The sequence below is a fragment of the Eptatretus burgeri genome, chromosome 1 (assembly GCF_056783735.1).
Source record: "Eptatretus burgeri isolate ZD-2024b chromosome 1, Ebu_testis_v1, whole genome shotgun sequence".
In the NCBI taxonomy this organism is placed as follows: Eukaryota; Metazoa; Chordata; class Myxini; order Myxiniformes; family Myxinidae; genus Eptatretus; species Eptatretus burgeri.
Genome location: NC_140961.1, coordinates 88,698,123 through 88,715,622, shown reverse-complemented (window position 1 = coordinate 88,715,622; position 17,500 = coordinate 88,698,123). Strand labels below are relative to the sequence as shown.

At 46.9% G+C, this 17,500-nt stretch overlaps 1 protein-coding gene across 3 annotated transcripts in view; it reads left to right on the top strand.

The window, feature by feature from the left end:
* NOL4 (nucleolar protein 4) overlaps positions 1-17,500 on the top strand; it is a 512,661-nt gene that overhangs the window by 343,329 nt on the left and 151,832 nt on the right. For all 3 annotated transcript variants that reach the window (XM_085891239.1, XM_085891232.1, XM_085891224.1), the window contains exon 6: positions 7,277-7,539. In XM_085891239.1, the coding sequence (XP_085747365.1) occupies positions 7,277-7,539 (263 nt within the window). The remainder of the gene's footprint in view (positions 1-7,276; positions 7,540-17,500) is intronic.

Here is a 17,500-nt window from a genome sequence, read left to right as displayed (position 1 = left end):
GGGACTTTTTGGAAGCAAAGCAGGGAATTTGAAGGAGGTGGATTTGGGGTGGATTCATGGGTGTTGTTGAGGTATGGGATGAGTGTGGTTGAGGTATGGGATGAGTGTGGTTGAGGTTGTTCAACATTAGAGAAGCCAGTTAGCTGTATGAATTTGTGAGTCTTGTTCATAAAGCTAAAAGTCTTCTTTTTGTACTGCAGAATACAGATTCAGAATACTGCAGACTGATGATGTAGTTTAACAGGATTAACTGTTAACTTTAAGCAGAATTGCTAAAAATTTCAGTTTAAGATCACCTATAGAAGTGAGTTTTGTCATAAAGCATAAAGAAGGGAAGACATTGAGTGAAAGAGGTCGCACCACTCTATTTTCAAGGTGTGGTGTCTGAAGCACAATCAACAAGTACCGAGAAACTTCATCTTTAATTGACAAACCCAGGACAGGAAGACCCAAAAAGCTCTCCAACAGGGATGAGCAATACTTGAACATAATATCTTTAAGGAATAGAAAGAAGATAAGTGTTGAATTTACAACAGAACTGACAGAAGGCTCAGGTGTCTTTGTACATCCATCAACCATACTCAGGTCACTTTTGAAATCATGACATAAAGGATGTGTTGCAGGAAGAAAACCTCTGTTAAGAAAGGGGAACAAGACTAAAGGGCTAAAATATGCACAAAACCCCAAAACTGGACTATGAAACAATGCTCAAAGCTGCTTTGTTCAGACGAGTTAAAGTTTCAGATATTTTGATTTAATTGAAAACAATATCTGAGATGACAAAAAACAGAAGCTTATAAAAGCCTTGTTTGAAGCCAACAATTAAGCTTGGAGGAGGTTCGATTCATGTTCGCGGGTACATATCCTCACATGGTGTTGGAAAATTGCTGAAACTGATGGTACATTGATTGCAGCAAGTTACAAGCAAATTCTTAATCCACTGAGATATCCCCAGTGGTGTAAGAAGCATTGGTACAAACTTCATCTCACAGCAAGATAATGATTCAAAAACACTCAGCTGCAACAATTAATTTTTTTTTGCAAAAGAAAGGAAGCCGGCTGAAGTCCTTCCACAAATGCAATGACCCCCCTCAAAGCCCAGATCTCACTATCATTGAAGATGTGTGGGACTATTTGGAAAATTAAAAGCAAAAAGGAATCCCAACAACTTATAGTGATGTTTGGAAGGTCGAGGAAGCGGCATGCAGCACCATTCCACAAGAGTTAATAACAAAAACTATTTGAGTGTCCCGAGAAGAATTTCAATTGTTTTGAAGGAAAAGGGTGGATTTTCTCACTATTAGTTTAAGTTTGTCAAAGAATATTGTGTATAAATTTGGTTACATTATTTGAATAATATTTTCTTTTGCATAAAGGTGTATTTGTATTGAACACAAAGTTTACATTTCTGACTGCATCAAAGTATAAAGAAATGAAAACTGTTTCAGACTTTTCCACATCAGTTTAGATTATTATTTTTTGTATTATGCGAGCATAGTAAGGTTCTCATGTTCATTCATGATGAGATATGTTTAACAAATCAATGGGAATTTGATGACAAGAACTGTTCAACAACTCAGTAGGTATTTGCACTCGGCAGCTCGTCATGCCATTACAGACATCGCCAAAAGCATCTGTCATGGCCAAAAAAGGTTAAATTATTGTTCTTCAAGATCTAATAACAGTCTTATAATGTCATACTGTACTTGAATTCAAATGCAGGTAAATGCAAGTATTCATCGAGTATATGATACTAGTATAAAAGCCCGTCAAAAATGACAGGTTGTAATTATTTTATTTTAAATATTCAGAGACCGGAAGATTTGATGTTTTGTAGCAAAAAAGCATTACAGTAATTTAAAACACTACAAGTGAAAATATTACCCTATTTTCTTTATCTTCTGGGACTTTTCATTTTGAGAGTACAACCTGATGAGCGTGCCAAAGCCTGAAGCCTCAGCCTTGTGTCAGGTGTGCTTATATCTTCTTTATTTATAGACATCACACGTATGTAAATGAACTCTCGTTTTGCTCTGTGTGTTACACATCACGTGCAGCTAATTTCACCTCCCTCTGCCTTGTATTTATTGTTTTTTTTTTTTTATATAAAAACGCATCTCTACACCGCCATTGAGGCCTGGTTGCAAGTCACCGTCTCCATTTCCAAAAGAAGATATGTAATTACTCTTTAATGGAAAATCTTTTTTGAGTTTTTTTATCCTGAAAGAAAATAGAACGTAGTGAACACACAGTCGTGTTAAAAGATTGGCCTTTAAAACCCTTCTTAAATCATCCTTTTGAAGGGGGACAGACATCACACAAACAAATACACAAACAAATACACAAACACACATTGTGTTATATATGGTATATGGTAGATTGCAAATGGAACACCCATCTTTTGTTAGGTCATCATAAATATGTTTTTTTATTTAAATCAACAACTCGTTGAATGTCTTGTGAGGCTAATGGGGGTTACACGAAACTTCCACCAATTTTCACTTTTTGCCTTCAAATCGGTCCATGTAGACTTGAATTTAGACAAGTATTTTGTAAACCGATCACACTTTTGTGATGTCATTGATTCTATCATAGTACAATTTAATTATGAGGGAAAACTTTCCACACTTCTTCCTACCTCCTCTTACTCACTTGTCCATACATTCGCTTTTTCCTCCTATCCGACACCCCAACCGATCCTTCCTCTTTTCAACATTGTCCTCCACACCACTCCCTCTCTTCATCTTCCCCATTTGCTTTTTCTCGTTTGTTTTTTCCCTTTCTTAATTGAATCTCCCTCCACTCCACTCCTACTCCACACAATATACTGTATAATAATAAATAGATGGTTACAAAGTGTACATGCATTGCAATCTTTCAATGACAACTCCATTCTTTGCCATAACATCCCTCATCTATCTATCATTCCAGCAATCTCTGCGTGTGTGTGTGTGTGTGTGTGTGTGTGTGTGTGTGTGTGTGTGTGTGTGTGTGTGTGTGTGTGTGTGTGTGTGTCTATGACCGCTGTTTCTCGACAACCACTGGTCCGATCTCATTGAAACTTGCCAGGTATATTGCTGGGGACCTGAGGATGTGCCTTTTCAAGGTTTGATATTAATCGGACAAGTGCTTCCCAAGTTATGGCCATTTATTTACCAAACCAATGACAAGACACGTTATTGCGTAGGCGTGGCCGATGGAGGAAGGGAAGCTCAGTGGCGTTCCCCATTACGGGTTACAACGTATGGGCTTCCGGAGAGTGATGACTTCATGTCTTATAATAATTTCTCGATTTCTTATGCGCATTTATCGATAAACACAATGCCCCAAGTTATGATCGTTTTCATATAAGACAGTGCATAAATTTTGGTAACATCAGAGTGAGCTGGTGTGCTCCGAACCAGGAAGTAATTTTTTTCTCTTCTCTTCTCTTTTTATTTTTCCTTGCGATGACATTGCGAAAAGGCAAAATACGTTGGCGCTAATTGAATATTTGGGCATTAAAACTGTATTGCAAATAATCACAACTGCGAATAATATGCGAACTTCCGGGCCATGCACGTACGGGCACACAAGAGCGAAGAAACGGCCTGTGTGGCTGTTGTTTCTTGCTCGCGGTTTGAATATTTATTTATTTATTTTTTAACGGGCACGTACTAGTCCTTGAAATAGGCAGCATCATCCCTCTCTGTAGACCTTGAAAGAATCAATAGCTTGTCTAGTACTTGGAATACGTCTTTCAACCCTAACAAATCTGACACTCTCACTCTTTGGCTGAAAGGACTGTCTGACAAACTCTTCCATCTAATTAATTGATGTACTGCTTGCAGAAGTTCAGTCCCTTAAACATTTGTGCATCAACATAAACAATTATCCCAATATAGCAGACCACACTTCGGAGATGTCCTCCAAAGTGGGATGCCAACTGGGCATCCTCCATCATACCACATCTTTCTTTGACAAGTCTGACTTCTGACAGCTGACAATGCCTTCATCTGTAGCTCAATGGAGTACTCCTCTTCCCTTTGAGCAGATGCCCCCATCTCACACATTTAATGGCTTGATGCTGTGTAGTCGATGGCTCTCAACATCATTGGATCTCTCATGACAAAGCTGAATCTCTGACTTGTTGCTCCCACATCACAAACAGGTTGGTTATAATCTCTCATTCTTCTTCCCAGTGTTCATCTGTCATACCCCTAAACCTTGCTGTTGATGTCTTCCCTGGCTTTCCACTGCTGTACTTTTTACCTGTGCCACCAAAAGTGGAAGGAGGTTATGTTTTCACCCGTTTGTGTGTGTCTGTTTTTCTGTCTGTTTGTGTGCAGGATATCTCAAAAAGTTATGAACGGATTCAGATTAAATTTGGTGGACAGGTTGAGTCTGTGACAAAGACGAAATGGTTAGATTTTGGTGAAGATCCGAATCGGGATCCAAATTTTTTTTTGTGATTCTTCACCATAAAGTGCTAAAACCAATATATAGCACGATATTTCAAAAAGTTATGAACGGATTCGGATGAAACTTGGTGGGCAGGTTGAGTGTGTGATAAGGATGAATTGATTCGATTTTGGTGAATATCTGAATCTGGATACGATCCGGATCCGGAGACATAATTATTTAATTTTTGAAGTGATTCTTCAGCATTGAAAGATAGGGCCAAAAACGATATATGGCATGATGTTACAAAAAAACGATAGGGCCCCATATGTTCTACTGGATCAGGCATTACGTGGCGGAGGTATGTGCTCTACCTAGTGCCCTTTTAGTTTATTCTGTGTTCTGGCTGTTCCATGAGTTTTGACTTTGTTTACAAAAAAATATTTATTTATGATCGTTGAACATGTTTTGATGTGCTTGCTTCCTCTGAGTTTGGGTTTTGTGACTAAAATGCCATGCGAACATGGTTGCTATGCATTGTGAAGCAGGTCTTCCTTTGGATAGGTTGCTAAACTAGTGTCACCAGCGATAACTTGTCACCATTAAAAGTTTAATGGTGTCTTGAAAAAAAGTATACCAATGGGCCAGTGTCCTGACCAAATTATGTGTCTATAGAGCTGCTGCAATAGAACACAAACTAAGTTATGGCCTCATAATGAAGTCAACACATTTAATCCCAGCAAGCAGACCCAATTCATAATTTAATCCAGCAGGACACAGAGATCTCAAATAAATAGTGCACTTGCTTTAAATAAATATGAACAATTATACGGAATGCATGCTGTTTTTATCAACAAATATTATTTTTTATGCATGAAAATGCACTTTGGGAGTGCAGAGTAATGTTCTTACTTTTGAATGTCAGTTGAAAATGAGATTATCTCCTCATCTCCCCTCTTATACATTTTTTCATTTTTCTACTACACACTCCGTCTTTTATTTTATACGAGCAAATACAACTCATCGCTTCGCTGACGGGGATATTAAGGGGGAGAGTGAGCAAAGAGAGGAGGGAGACAGGAGGGAGGGTATGGTGGGGTGAGGGAGGGGGGCGAAGGGAGGGGGTGAAAGGAGGGGGAGGGAGGAGGGGTGGGGGAGTGAGGAAGGAAGGTGAGGTGAGGAGCAGAGTGAGGAGGAGTGTAGAAAGGAAAGGCAGCGTGAGTGGAGGGCAGGGGAAAACAAGGGAAGGCAGCATGAGGAGGTGCAAGGTAAGGCAGTGTGAGGGGAGGGGATGGTATGGCAGTATGAGGGGAGGGCAAGGGAAGGCAGTGTGAGGACAGGATACATCTGGACATAACCACCATCTGGACGTGTCCGGAGATAACTACTGCCTGGAAATAACCACCATCCAGACACGTATAGAGATAACCACCAGCTGGATGTGTGGAGATAACCACCATCCGAGCATAACCACATCTAGATACGTTCAGAGACAGAGAGAGAGAGGTGTGGGGGATGCTGGACTGTATTAAGAGGGGGTGGTGTGAGGATGGGACAAAGAGAGAGAGAGAGAGAGAGAGAGAGAGAGAGAGAGAGAGAGAGAGAGAGAGAGAGAGAGAGAGAGAGAGAGAGAGAGAGAGAGAGAGAGAGAGAGATGGGGGTAGTGGCGGTAGGGGAGTTAGCAGAGAATATGTTATGCTTTATGAAAAACACATACAAACAAAATCGTTGTGTGACAGGTGCAAAAAAAATTGGCTCTGTAATTGAGAAAATACATTAATACGGCAAACGGCTTGGAAATTGGGTGTTATGAAATGTATTTTGCTTTAAAACTCTCAAAGAGAAACCATTTAAAGCACACCAAGTCATATAAAACAACCAATTGCTTTAGAAACAGACATGAGGATAAAGGAAAACATGATCGCTCGCATGCTGCTGGGGTTGAAAATTAATACCTCCAAGGTATGGGATGAAATCTTGCCACCATGGTGCCCATAACCAAGCATGCAGGCATACACCCACACCCACAGAGAGTCCCTAAATTACAGATCCAAATTTCCCCACATATGTACCTCTACCTTGCAGCAACTGCCGACTGTACATCCCATTTGGGACATGAATTGTACCGACGATGACTGAAAGGTGCTCAGCTGGCGGCATAAGCACTCAATCAAGCACTCCATTTAAATGGTTGACAAATGATAACTATGTCTGAATGTCCAAACGATGTCCGAATTAGACAAATGAACACTTTTTTACAGTTGGAGCTGCTGTTAAGTTCAAATCTGGAGCTTAAATTTTGTAATTCAGCTTAATTTAAGAGATTCTCAAAGTTATGGTATGTGCATAAATGAAATAATGCCACAAACGCTGATGTCTCTGGGGATTTATAAGCTTTGCAATGTATCCAGCAATTCATAGGTATCGATAATATGAGTGAGGAGAGTTGAAAAAAAACTTTATCGGAAAGAAATCCTTGTGGCCTTTTCCAAGTCAAGGCATGGTAAAGCAGGCCTAAAAAAATGGTGGCTTCAGACCCCAGCAAGGTAACCCAGGATGAGCCTTAAGACCCCATTCAGAGCAAGGTGGCTGAGAATGCACCTGATAAAGGATATAATTAAATAAGGCTGTTGATTATCTTCAAAAGGGGTGTTGTTTTAATTAACCCAAACACCCAATTTTCAATCAAGCGCTGCCTTGGAGTTCTCTTAGTATGCATGCAAAGTTTCAGGCTGTTCGGTTTCATGGTTTTGGAGTTATGGAGGAGACACTCACACACAAACACACACACACACACACACACACACACATTTATTAATATAGATGTGATGTACTCAACTTGAAACAAACAATTCACTGTTGTTTTATCCTCATTCGCACTCTTTTCTCATTGCAGACCAATCATCAGATGGTCTAACAGAGTGTGGGGGATACACTAGAGTGCTCGATTGTGGTCAAGGAACCAGAGGCAACCTGGCAAACCGAAGTTCCTTTGCCAGTGGCAATGGCTGTGAGCAGCCTCTGAATTTGAGTGAGCGAACAGCATCAAAACCAGCACGCAGACTTGCTGTTGAGAACACCACTGTGCATTGGCCTCAGGGGCTTCCATGCACCCCAATCAACACAGATCCTGGGCATGAATGCGATAGTAGCAAAAGGGTAAGTTACCCATGTTTTGTTCTTCCCAGAAATTTGTTGGTTGTTTAAAGTTATTTTCAGAGTTACATTTGTCCAGTAAATGGTTGAAAGGATAGCCTATAAATATTCACACCTGACTCTCAGCTGGACAGTCTGGGTTCAAATTTTGGCTCAGTTATAAACTGTCATTCTGGTGTTTCTCAAGCAGTACTATTCATCAGGCATGCGCCATCCATACGATGGACATTAAATTGGTTGTCTCATCTGCTGGCATGAGTTGGTGGGTGTTAAAAAAATTCCACAGTATTCTTCATGAAGAGAAGGTGAGCTATTGCCAGCATCTTGGCCAAATTGCAAATTCCTGCTCTTGCCTATGGGACCAGCAGCTCCACATGAACCAAGCCACGTTCTGAGCTTTCTCCTTGCTCCCCTCCGACTATTAGCTCCTTCCTTCTCTCCTCCCAGGACCAACTTTTAGGACAAATACCAGCTCTGAGCTCCTTTCTCCTCACAGGACACGTCTTTCTCCGTATCTCTCATGCGAGCCTCCCTCATTGGTGTGCATCCCACGGGGGTGTGTCCACGATCCAGCTTGTGGGAAAATCCCTCTGTCTCTGAAGGAGCTTTCAACGCAGCCCCCACCCCTCCTTTCACACATTCAAGGCAGCGACGAGGGCCTCCACTCCCTCCCTCGAATGCAAACTTTCAGTCTACAGTACACATTGTATTGTGCATGCTCGACATGTTGCACTCCATCGCGCATGGGAAAAGTGCCAGACCACACTTCGTACTTGAGAAGCATTGTCCCACATGATAAACGTGGACATGTAGGAAAGGAAGAATGGAGGAAGTGCAGGGAAGGAAGAATGTGGGAAAGTAATTTGGTGCTGGTCTGGAGGACCAACCATTTCTGGTGGGTGATGGGTGGTTGGTGGAAATAATAAAATAATGAGTCGATTTGAGTGGTAAGGAAGGCAGACGCACCGATGGATGAGAATAAACCTGCAGGGTTGAAAGAAAGACTGCCAAGATGAAAGAAGGGTTGTTGAATTGAGGTTTGTTGAAGGGGATTATTGGTTGATTGAGAAAGGCAGAGGTGGGGGGGGTGGGTTGTTGGAATGGACCAACGTATTAAAAGAAAGATTGAAAGTAGCAGAGGGTTTGGAATGGACCGATGGGATATTAAAGAAAGCCTGAAATGAGCAAGGTGGGGTGGGTTTGTGAGAAAGACCTCACACCATGGATACACAAACCAACTTCAACGCATGCCCCCTCCCCCCGCCCCAAACCATTAGACAAGGGGCAAAGGTCTACCTACACAGAGACTATTGAAATAACTCATCCTTGTGTCCCCTTCATGTCCATGTTTGCTCTCCCCTGAGGTACCTTTCCAAAACCATCACAATATTATTGGTGGGGTGGAAGGCAATATGTCCATGTGGCACAAGGTACTTGTTTCCAGATAACGCGGCAATAGCCGTGATGGGACTTGACTTGGCTTCTTCACCAATCACAGTTAGGGGTGTATCAATGTCCTGGGTAAAAGCCATAAGGTTTCAAAGTCACCAAGTGGATGGAACAGTGATGTGGTACCCTGATGAGCCCTCAGAAGGGAAAACCTAGGCGATCGCTTCGCTTTTCATTTGCTTGGTGACAAGATTTGCCTTTGGCATTTTTGCACTGCCAGAGACCCTTCTGTGGCCGCAGTCAAGGTGTCATCATGATAATATTATCACAACATTACTCAAGGTTACAAAACAGAGGAATAATCTTTATTGTAACTCTTGGCTACTAAAAAAACAATAACACCTCTTCTTAGTGATTGGAGAAATGGAAGACAATGTGCTCATGTGGCAGATGGCACATGTTTCCAGATTGCGCAGCGATGGCGTGATGGGACTCAACTTGGCGTCTTCACGAATCACAGTTATGGCTGTGTCAATAAGATATACTGTACGTATATACACATATATATATATATATATATATATATATATATATATATATATATATATATATATATATATATATATATATATATATATATATATATATATATATATACTAGCGGGGTGTGCTTATACATTGTGAAAGCATACTAACCATGCTTCCCCATTGTCTCGGGTCACTCACCTGCATTTTTTTCTCTTTTTTTTCATTTCCTTGCATTTTCATTTTAGATGTCTAATGATTCTGTAATTTTTTTTTTCCAGTGCACTGGCTTTGATGTCCATCGGCACACAAAATTTCAGCTTTCAACATCACCCAGAAGGCACAGATCTTTAATGTCAGTCAGTGGTTAGGAAGATATATATATATATATATATATATATATATATATATATATATATATATATATATATATATATATATATGTATATATATATATATATATATATATATTTATATATATATATATATATATATATATTATATATATATATATATATATATATATATATATATATATATATATATATATATATATATATATATATATATATATTGTTGTGGTTACCAAATTCGCAAACCACCATTCAGGTCCCTTAGGTGAGGTATCTCGGTAAGTGCATGTGTAGTTAGGCCCAAACCCGTTGTCTAGTGGGAATACATGTCATTTATACGTGCTGCGACTCTTTAGGATAGCCGTTTTCTTTTACTATCTTTATTTTGGACCAACCGCCATGATCACAACCACAACATCAACCACCGACCACAACCACCGCTTCACCACAACCGCCACGACCTTTACCGTCACAACTCGCCACCATCGCATCACCGTCGTCTCGCGCCACTCATGGGCACCGATGCTGGACTCGTGTAGGGCGCACGTTGAACAGCGTGTACAAAATCCACGGATTTTCTGCTTCAAAAACGGATCGAAAACGACACACGCCCACTTTTGCCGTCCAATCGGTGAGCGAGGGGCGAATTGGCCCGCCCCCAGGGCGATCGATATATGCAAATTTGTGGATCAAAAGCCTTCACGCCCACTTTTTCTCGGGCCAATGGGGAGCGAGTTGAAGGTCAAAGGGAGGGGTCAAAGGCGAAGTTACGGGGGGATAAAAGGACGGTGTTCGTCAGTCAAAGGAGTCGTAGAAGTCGGAGCGAAAGAGTCAGCAGAACGAGAACGAGGGGTCGGGAGTCGCAAGAGAGAACGAGGGAGAGTCAGCAGAACGAGAACGGAGAGTCAAGAAGAGGAGAGACGGAAGCAGAGGGTCAAGACTTCGCGGGCGGTGGAGCTGCTCGTCGTGTGCGTTGGAGTCGGAACGGAGGGGACGGAGCTGTGGAAAGGCGGCGAGACCAGACGATGGACGGCTCGCGTCGTGCAGGAAGCTGCACCCGAGGGAGGCCGGCAGCGCGACCTGGCCGAGGTGGAGACGCTCGTCGCAAATAATAAAGATCCTCTATACCCCGAGCATCAGCAACCCCCTCCTGTTTCCCCCCGCGCTGAGATAGTGCGACCAAGGGGGCCCCGTTCCCACCCCCTGCCAGGCACTGTCCACGAGGCCCGCGGGTTGCGGGGCCATCGCCGCTCCGCGTCTCATCACCAGACGGGTAGGCCCGACCCGGTCTCGGCCCCAGGCCTACCTCATTCTTGAGGGTATTTCTTTTCCTTGGTTTTGGGTATGTGTTGTCGGCGCCGTCTGTGAAGTAGGGTGTATAAGTGTTGCCGTGTGCTCGGTAGTCGGTATTAGCTCTGCACTGTGTTTTCACTTTTATGTTTGCTTTTTGTGTAAATGGAATTGTGTTTTCTTTTTGTGTGCATTTGGTGGAATTGTATTTGTGTGCTTCCCGTGTGCCGAGAATAAATGTGCTTTATTGTTGAACTGTTTCAGCTTCGCTTCGTCTTTTTCCCCATTGAACCCCCATCTTGCTTCACGTAAAGGGTTGGTAGTGGGCTGAATCGCCCGATAGTTAATCGAACCGTCGAGGTCGGCGATAACACCGCTCGGTTATTCTGATAGTGTACGGAGCCGGGTCGCTTAAGTGGCCCGTGTCCGAAGTCGACCTACGGCGAGGTGCGATCGCCCGGTCTACCCTCCGCGTGGGTGCCGTGGTAGTTCGAATTTGGCGAGCAACCCTATATCCCACGCGCGGGGCTGATTGGCTCGATCGCGGTGAGACCCGAAAGGTCCACCCGTGACTGGTTCCCGGCGTTAGTCCGAGAGGGTCACGACTGGATTGTCCGTCCGGTGGGCGACGTGCCGCGATTCGAGGGTTACGTGGCCGTCGCACGCCCGGCGGGCGCGAACCGCAACACTGGTGTCAGGAGTGGGATACAAATTCATCGCCCTCCTCGCGGCACTGGTATCGGAGAACAGGAAAACGGGCTGTCCTGTCTCCGGCTAAATTCACGGGAATCGGTCCAGGGGTGAGAGAAGCGACCCCCGATTCCCTCCAAGTGCGAGCGAACAAATTAACCCTTCACGAGAAGCAAGATGGCGTCTCAAGGCGGCGGGGAGCCGGGGGTATTAGAAATGGATGTAGAATGTGTAGAATCCATGGTCCAGGATGGAATCCCCGAGCAGGAAATGTTGATTGTGCAGGAACACGGACTCGCCCAACTGAACCCAGGACCCGAGGTGGGTGCGGCAGCGGCCGCGGTGTATGACACCTCCCCCCCCCCTCTCCACCAAGACCCTTCCCCAACCCCTGCCGAAACGGCTCAGCTGAGTGCATCCAACATGGCCCAGCTATGCGCCATGCTGGCGGCAATGAACGAAAAGATGAATCCCAAAATGATCGAAAAAATGGATGCGAATATGAAGAGCGAAATGAAAGGCATGAACGAAAGATGGATGCGAATACACAAAAAATGGATGAAAAGATGGATGCGAATACACAAAAAATGGATGAAAAGATGGATACAAATACAAATGAAGTGAAACGACGATGGATGCGAATACACAGCAAATGAGGAAGAAATGAAAGAGCTGCGGGGTGAGGCAGAACATGGGCCGATGCCTGCAGGCGGGCATGAAGGCCGTGACCAGGGAGCTGGGAATGGCGACTTCACGTGTGGGAGCAAAACGAGCTGGGTGGGGGTGCAACGGCTGACAGGCCCGCGGTGGAGGCGGGTGAAAAAATAATTCGTGGAACGTGTTGGGCGAGGAGTCGTGACGATGACCGAAAGGGAAAAATTAAATGGGAGACCAAAACGTGTGAGACGAGACACGAGGTGGCGACAAAGGAAAAATAATAGTTGAGACAAGGGAGGTAAAGGGTGAAGAGTTGGCAGAGACACGGGAGATGGGAACGATAGAGGGAAGACTACACGATGAAGACGGGGTAAGTGACGCACACACACACACGGAGGTAGTGGAGGATAATGGGGGTGAGCTCGCGGAGCGTGTAGGGACCCGGTGCGAGCAGCGGGATGGCCCTCCTCCAGGGAACGAGGGGAGGGAGTATGCTTCCCCGCAAGGCGAGTCACGACCAGGTGAGTTCGGTCGTGTTTTGCGAGGTTGAGGGACGCGGGTGCTGTGGACGGGTGCACGGAGAGCTTGGGGGTATAGAGGCCCCGGAGACCCTTGTGGGGACACGAATCCCCAGTGTGGTTGTCCCTGTGTGTGGTGCAAGGCGTGAGTGCGTCCCCGTGTGTGGAAGCGACCCGTGTGAGTGGTGTGGTGGCGATGGTGCTGGAGTGCGTGCTTCCCAGCACGCCGTGTTTGGATGAGGCACCGTGTGTGGATGAGGAACCGTGTGTGGGAAGAGGCCGTGTGTGTGAGTGGAAACAGCCAGTATGAGTGAGGAACCGCTTGGTGAGTGCCCCCCGCGTGTATGAGTGAGGAACCGCGGGTGAGTGCCCCGCGTGTATGAGTGAGGGACGTTGTGTGGAAGAGACCGCGTGTGTGAGTGTCGCCGTGTGTATGAGTGAGGTACCGCGGGTGAGTGCCCCGCGTGTATGAGTGAGGCACGGTGTGTGGATGAGGCACAGCGGTTGAGTGCCCTCGCGTGTGTGGGTGAGGCACCCGCGGGTGAGTGCCCCCGCGCGAGTGAATAGAGCACCACGTGTGAGTAGTATGGTTTGTGTGAGTAGTGAGGCGCGTGAGTGAACGGCCGTGTGCAAGGTCGCTGTGTGCCAGGGAGACCGTGTGTGAGAGAGCGGTATGAGAGGAGATGTCGGTTGGCATGCGGGAGCACGCAGCCGCGTCTCCCCGTGTGAATGTGATGGTGTGGACTGTGTGCGTCGTGACACGCAGGTATGCGTGTGGAATGGCGACGGAGACGGCGACAGAGGAGAGAAAGCCGAGTAGCGGTTGTAGTTGTTTCGAGGACCGTGCCGGGTTCACCCAGCAGTGAGCACGCGGTTCGTGCTGTGCAACGCACGAGACCACCACGTGCTCGCTTGCGAGTGAAGTCCCGGTCCGGAAACACGCGGTGGATATGCCGATCCCGCGGACGGACAAAGTTTAGGCAGGTAAACGGATTTGGACCGGACGGGTTCTCCACGCGATCGTGTGTTAAGCTCCAACGGGCAAAGCACATGTGTTCGCGTGGGGAACCCCTCGAGACGTGGGGCTTGTTTTTTATGCGCACGGTGACGCCATGGCTGCACGTGGGGTTGGAATCCGGCAGGAGGGGTATCTCTGCCGGATGGTCCCGTCAAGGAGGACGAGGAACACGTGCAGCTGCATGACGTCACGGGCAGGTGCAAGTGCGCGAGCTCTGAGTTGCCGCGCTGGCGCTGCGCATGTAGAAAAAAAAAAAAAAAAAAGAACAAGCCTCACTTTCGGGTGTACAGGATTCCTGGGCAAGGGGTGAAAGACCCTTACTCAGGGGCACAGGATGAAAACTAGTTAGGGGGAAGGGTTAGCTTAGCTAGACCGACTTCATGGGGCAGGGGTAAGTCCTCATGGAGTCCGTGGAATGGATTAGTTAGAGGGATTGTAGCCAGATTTAGGTTGGGAAATAAAATGATTGATTTGGAGACCGTGACAGACTTGTGAGTGTGTAGAGGGGACGTAGTTTAGCTACGTAGTGTTAAAAGGAACGTGCTGTAGTATAAGGGACGACGTGGGAGCACGAGTTAGTTAGGGGAGGTAGTTAGAAGGATGGCAGAGTTCAGCGGTGAGTGTGTTGAAGAGTTGTGAGGCGAGTACGTGTACATGTTGAGTGAGTGAGGCCAGCGGGTCTGTGTGAGTGGAGCGAATGGGGAATGCATGGTGCGATGAGTGATTGGGGAGGGTGACTCCCACCCAAGGGACCCCGGGGTCAGTGTAGAGTGAGTTAGCTGGGTTAGTCAAATTGAAAAATGGAGGTCGTTTTGTTGTTGGTGGGAAAGTAGGCTCGAGACCCATTTGGAGGGGTGCAGGAGCCCTGTTGACGGGCTTGGGAGCGTGGCTGCGAAAGGTGAGTATCGCTGAGTGGGTGCCCGGGCACCAGGCTAGTCGGCCGCGGTAGGCCATGGGCCCATGGGGGCCGGGATAGAGTAGTGGGCACGGGTGCGCCTGCTTGGTGCGGGGGCCCGGGCGCCATTAGCCGCGTGGGCAGTGTTGTGGGCCCGGGTGACCCTTGGAAAGGGGCCCGGGTGGCCGGCCTGCCTCGTGTGCGTTTCAGGGTGAGTGCCATGGGGGGCACTCCCCGGTGTTAGGGAGCTGGTAGGCTCGGAGGCAGTGTAGTGCCCGGGGTGCCATAGCGGGAGATTCGGCAGAGGGTCGTGCCTGCCAAAGGGAGCCACGTGTCCCAGCCAGGAGACCGTGTGAGGGCACGGAGAGAAAATTGGGGCGAGGCCCGAAATTGTGAGGACACCAACACAGGCGACGGGAATCTGGGTTGTTAGAACCAATAGTTTAAGCGAGGCGCTTGTTGAAAGCCCCGGGGTAGTTTAACAGTTAAATGGTTAGGGTAGATTAGGAGATGTACCCCTCCGCACCATCCATCCCCTCGCTGTCGTTGTGGGCCGCTGGACCCACTTTGGGTTATAGATCGCCGAACTCTGGGGAGGCCATTCTGAGGCTTGAGTTGGGCCTCGACACAGGACGTTAGCTCTCCCTTATTCCCCTCCGGGAAGGGAACGTAGGGGTTGGGAGTAGGCTAGGTGACAGGATAGGTTAGCCGAACAAGGACAATAAAGGGGGTTAGGGGACGATTTATAGTGGGGAAGTAAGAAAAAAAAAAAAAACAACAAAAAAATAAGTTGGGGCTAAATTGGGGTTTGACAAATTAAGGGAGTGGGTATGTACAGTGACAGGCAAAGGCGATAGGTTGGGAGGGAGACAGGTAGGTAGGTTCGAGCCCGCCTTCCAAGTGGCCAGCACCACCGCACTCCCTCCACCAACTTCCACTGACGGCAAAAGCTGCTGGCTGTGTTACTGCAAGGCCTGTGCCGGCCAGTTCATCTGCTGGCTGTTTTTCTTCGAGGCCTGTGCCGGCCTGGTTCTGCGGGCTGAGTTTGCCTGCAGCGGCCTTCTTCTGCGGGCTGTGTTTGCCTGCTCACCTTTGCCATGCCATGCCCACTGCCCCTGTTCACCAGCCCCCGTTCAATTTTTGCTTTGCCCCCCCCCCCTATTCATTTCCATGTGCGCCAGGATCAAGGCAACAGTTTGCAAGCTGCAAGAACTGCCCTGTTGGCAGCTACAACACGGGCCTGCAGTGGCGGCCCGTGCACCGTGTTTGTGTCCATGCATCCATTCGTTGTGCTCATTGCGTGTGCCACTTGAGCTGGCACGGAGACTGCGTTGTGCAGCCCATGCACCGTTGTGGTTCACTGCATTCAGTTCAAACCGTTCATGCATCCATTCGTTGTGCTCATTGCGTGTGCCACTTGAGCTGGCACGGAGACTGCGTTGTGCAGCCCAAGCACCGTTGTGGTTCACTGAGTTCAGTTCAAAAGGGAAGGCCTTGGACTGCGTGTGAGCAGCCAGCCACGTTCCCTGTCACCTGCATTGTTTTGAGCCAGAGACTGCATGTGGGCAGCCTGGCTCCCTGCTAACTGCTTTCTTTTTGCAGAGTTCATTGATCCTGGGCCATGGTTTAGTGTAAAATTTGTAAGTTAAGGTAAGATGTACTGTAAATATGAGTGCGCCCCCGGCATGTTTGTCTTAGCGCCGGCAATTTTATTTAAGTCGTCCGTATGAGTGAGTTTGTTTAGATAGTCACGCAGCCCTCAGGTTATTTATTTTGGGGACACGAATACCATGAATGTCGCACTCAGGGATCCGTAGGTAAAATGTACTAGGGGAAAACTACACATGATGGCACACGAAAATTTGACGACTCGGGACGAGTCTGTAAGAAGGGAAGGGGGTAGTGTTGTGGTTACCAGATTCGCAAACCACCATTCAGGTCCCTTAGGTGAGGTATCTCGGTAAGTGCATGTGTAGTTAGGCCCAAACCCGTTGTCTAGTGGGAATACATGTCATTTATACGTGCTGCGACTCTTTAGGATAGCCGTTTTTCTTTTACTATCTTTATTTTGGACCAACCGCCATGATCACAACCACAACATCAACCACCGACCACAACCACCGCTTCACCACAACCGCCACGACCTTTACCGTCACAACTCGCCACCATCGCATCACCGTCGTCTCGCGCCACTCATGGGCACCGATGCTGGACTCGTGTAGGGCGCACGTTGAACAGCGTGTACAAAATCACGGATTTTCTGCTTCAAAAACGGATCGAAAACGACACACGCCCACTTTTTGCCGTCCAATCGGTGAGCGAGGGGCGGAGTGGCCCGCCCCAGGGCGTCGATATATGCAAATTTGTGGATCAAAAAGCCTTCACGCCCACTTTTTCTCGGGCCAATGGGGAGCGAGTTGAAGGTCAAAGGGAGGGGTCAAAGGCGAAGTTACGGGGGATAAAAGGACGGTGTTCGTCAGTCAAATGAGTGGCCGTAAAAGTCGGAGCGAAAGAGTCAGCAGAACGAAGCCGAGGGGGTCGGGGAGTCGCAAGAGAGAACGAGGGAGAGTCAGCAGAACGAGAACGGAGAGTCAAGAAGAGGAGAGTCGGAAGCAGAGGGTCAAGACTT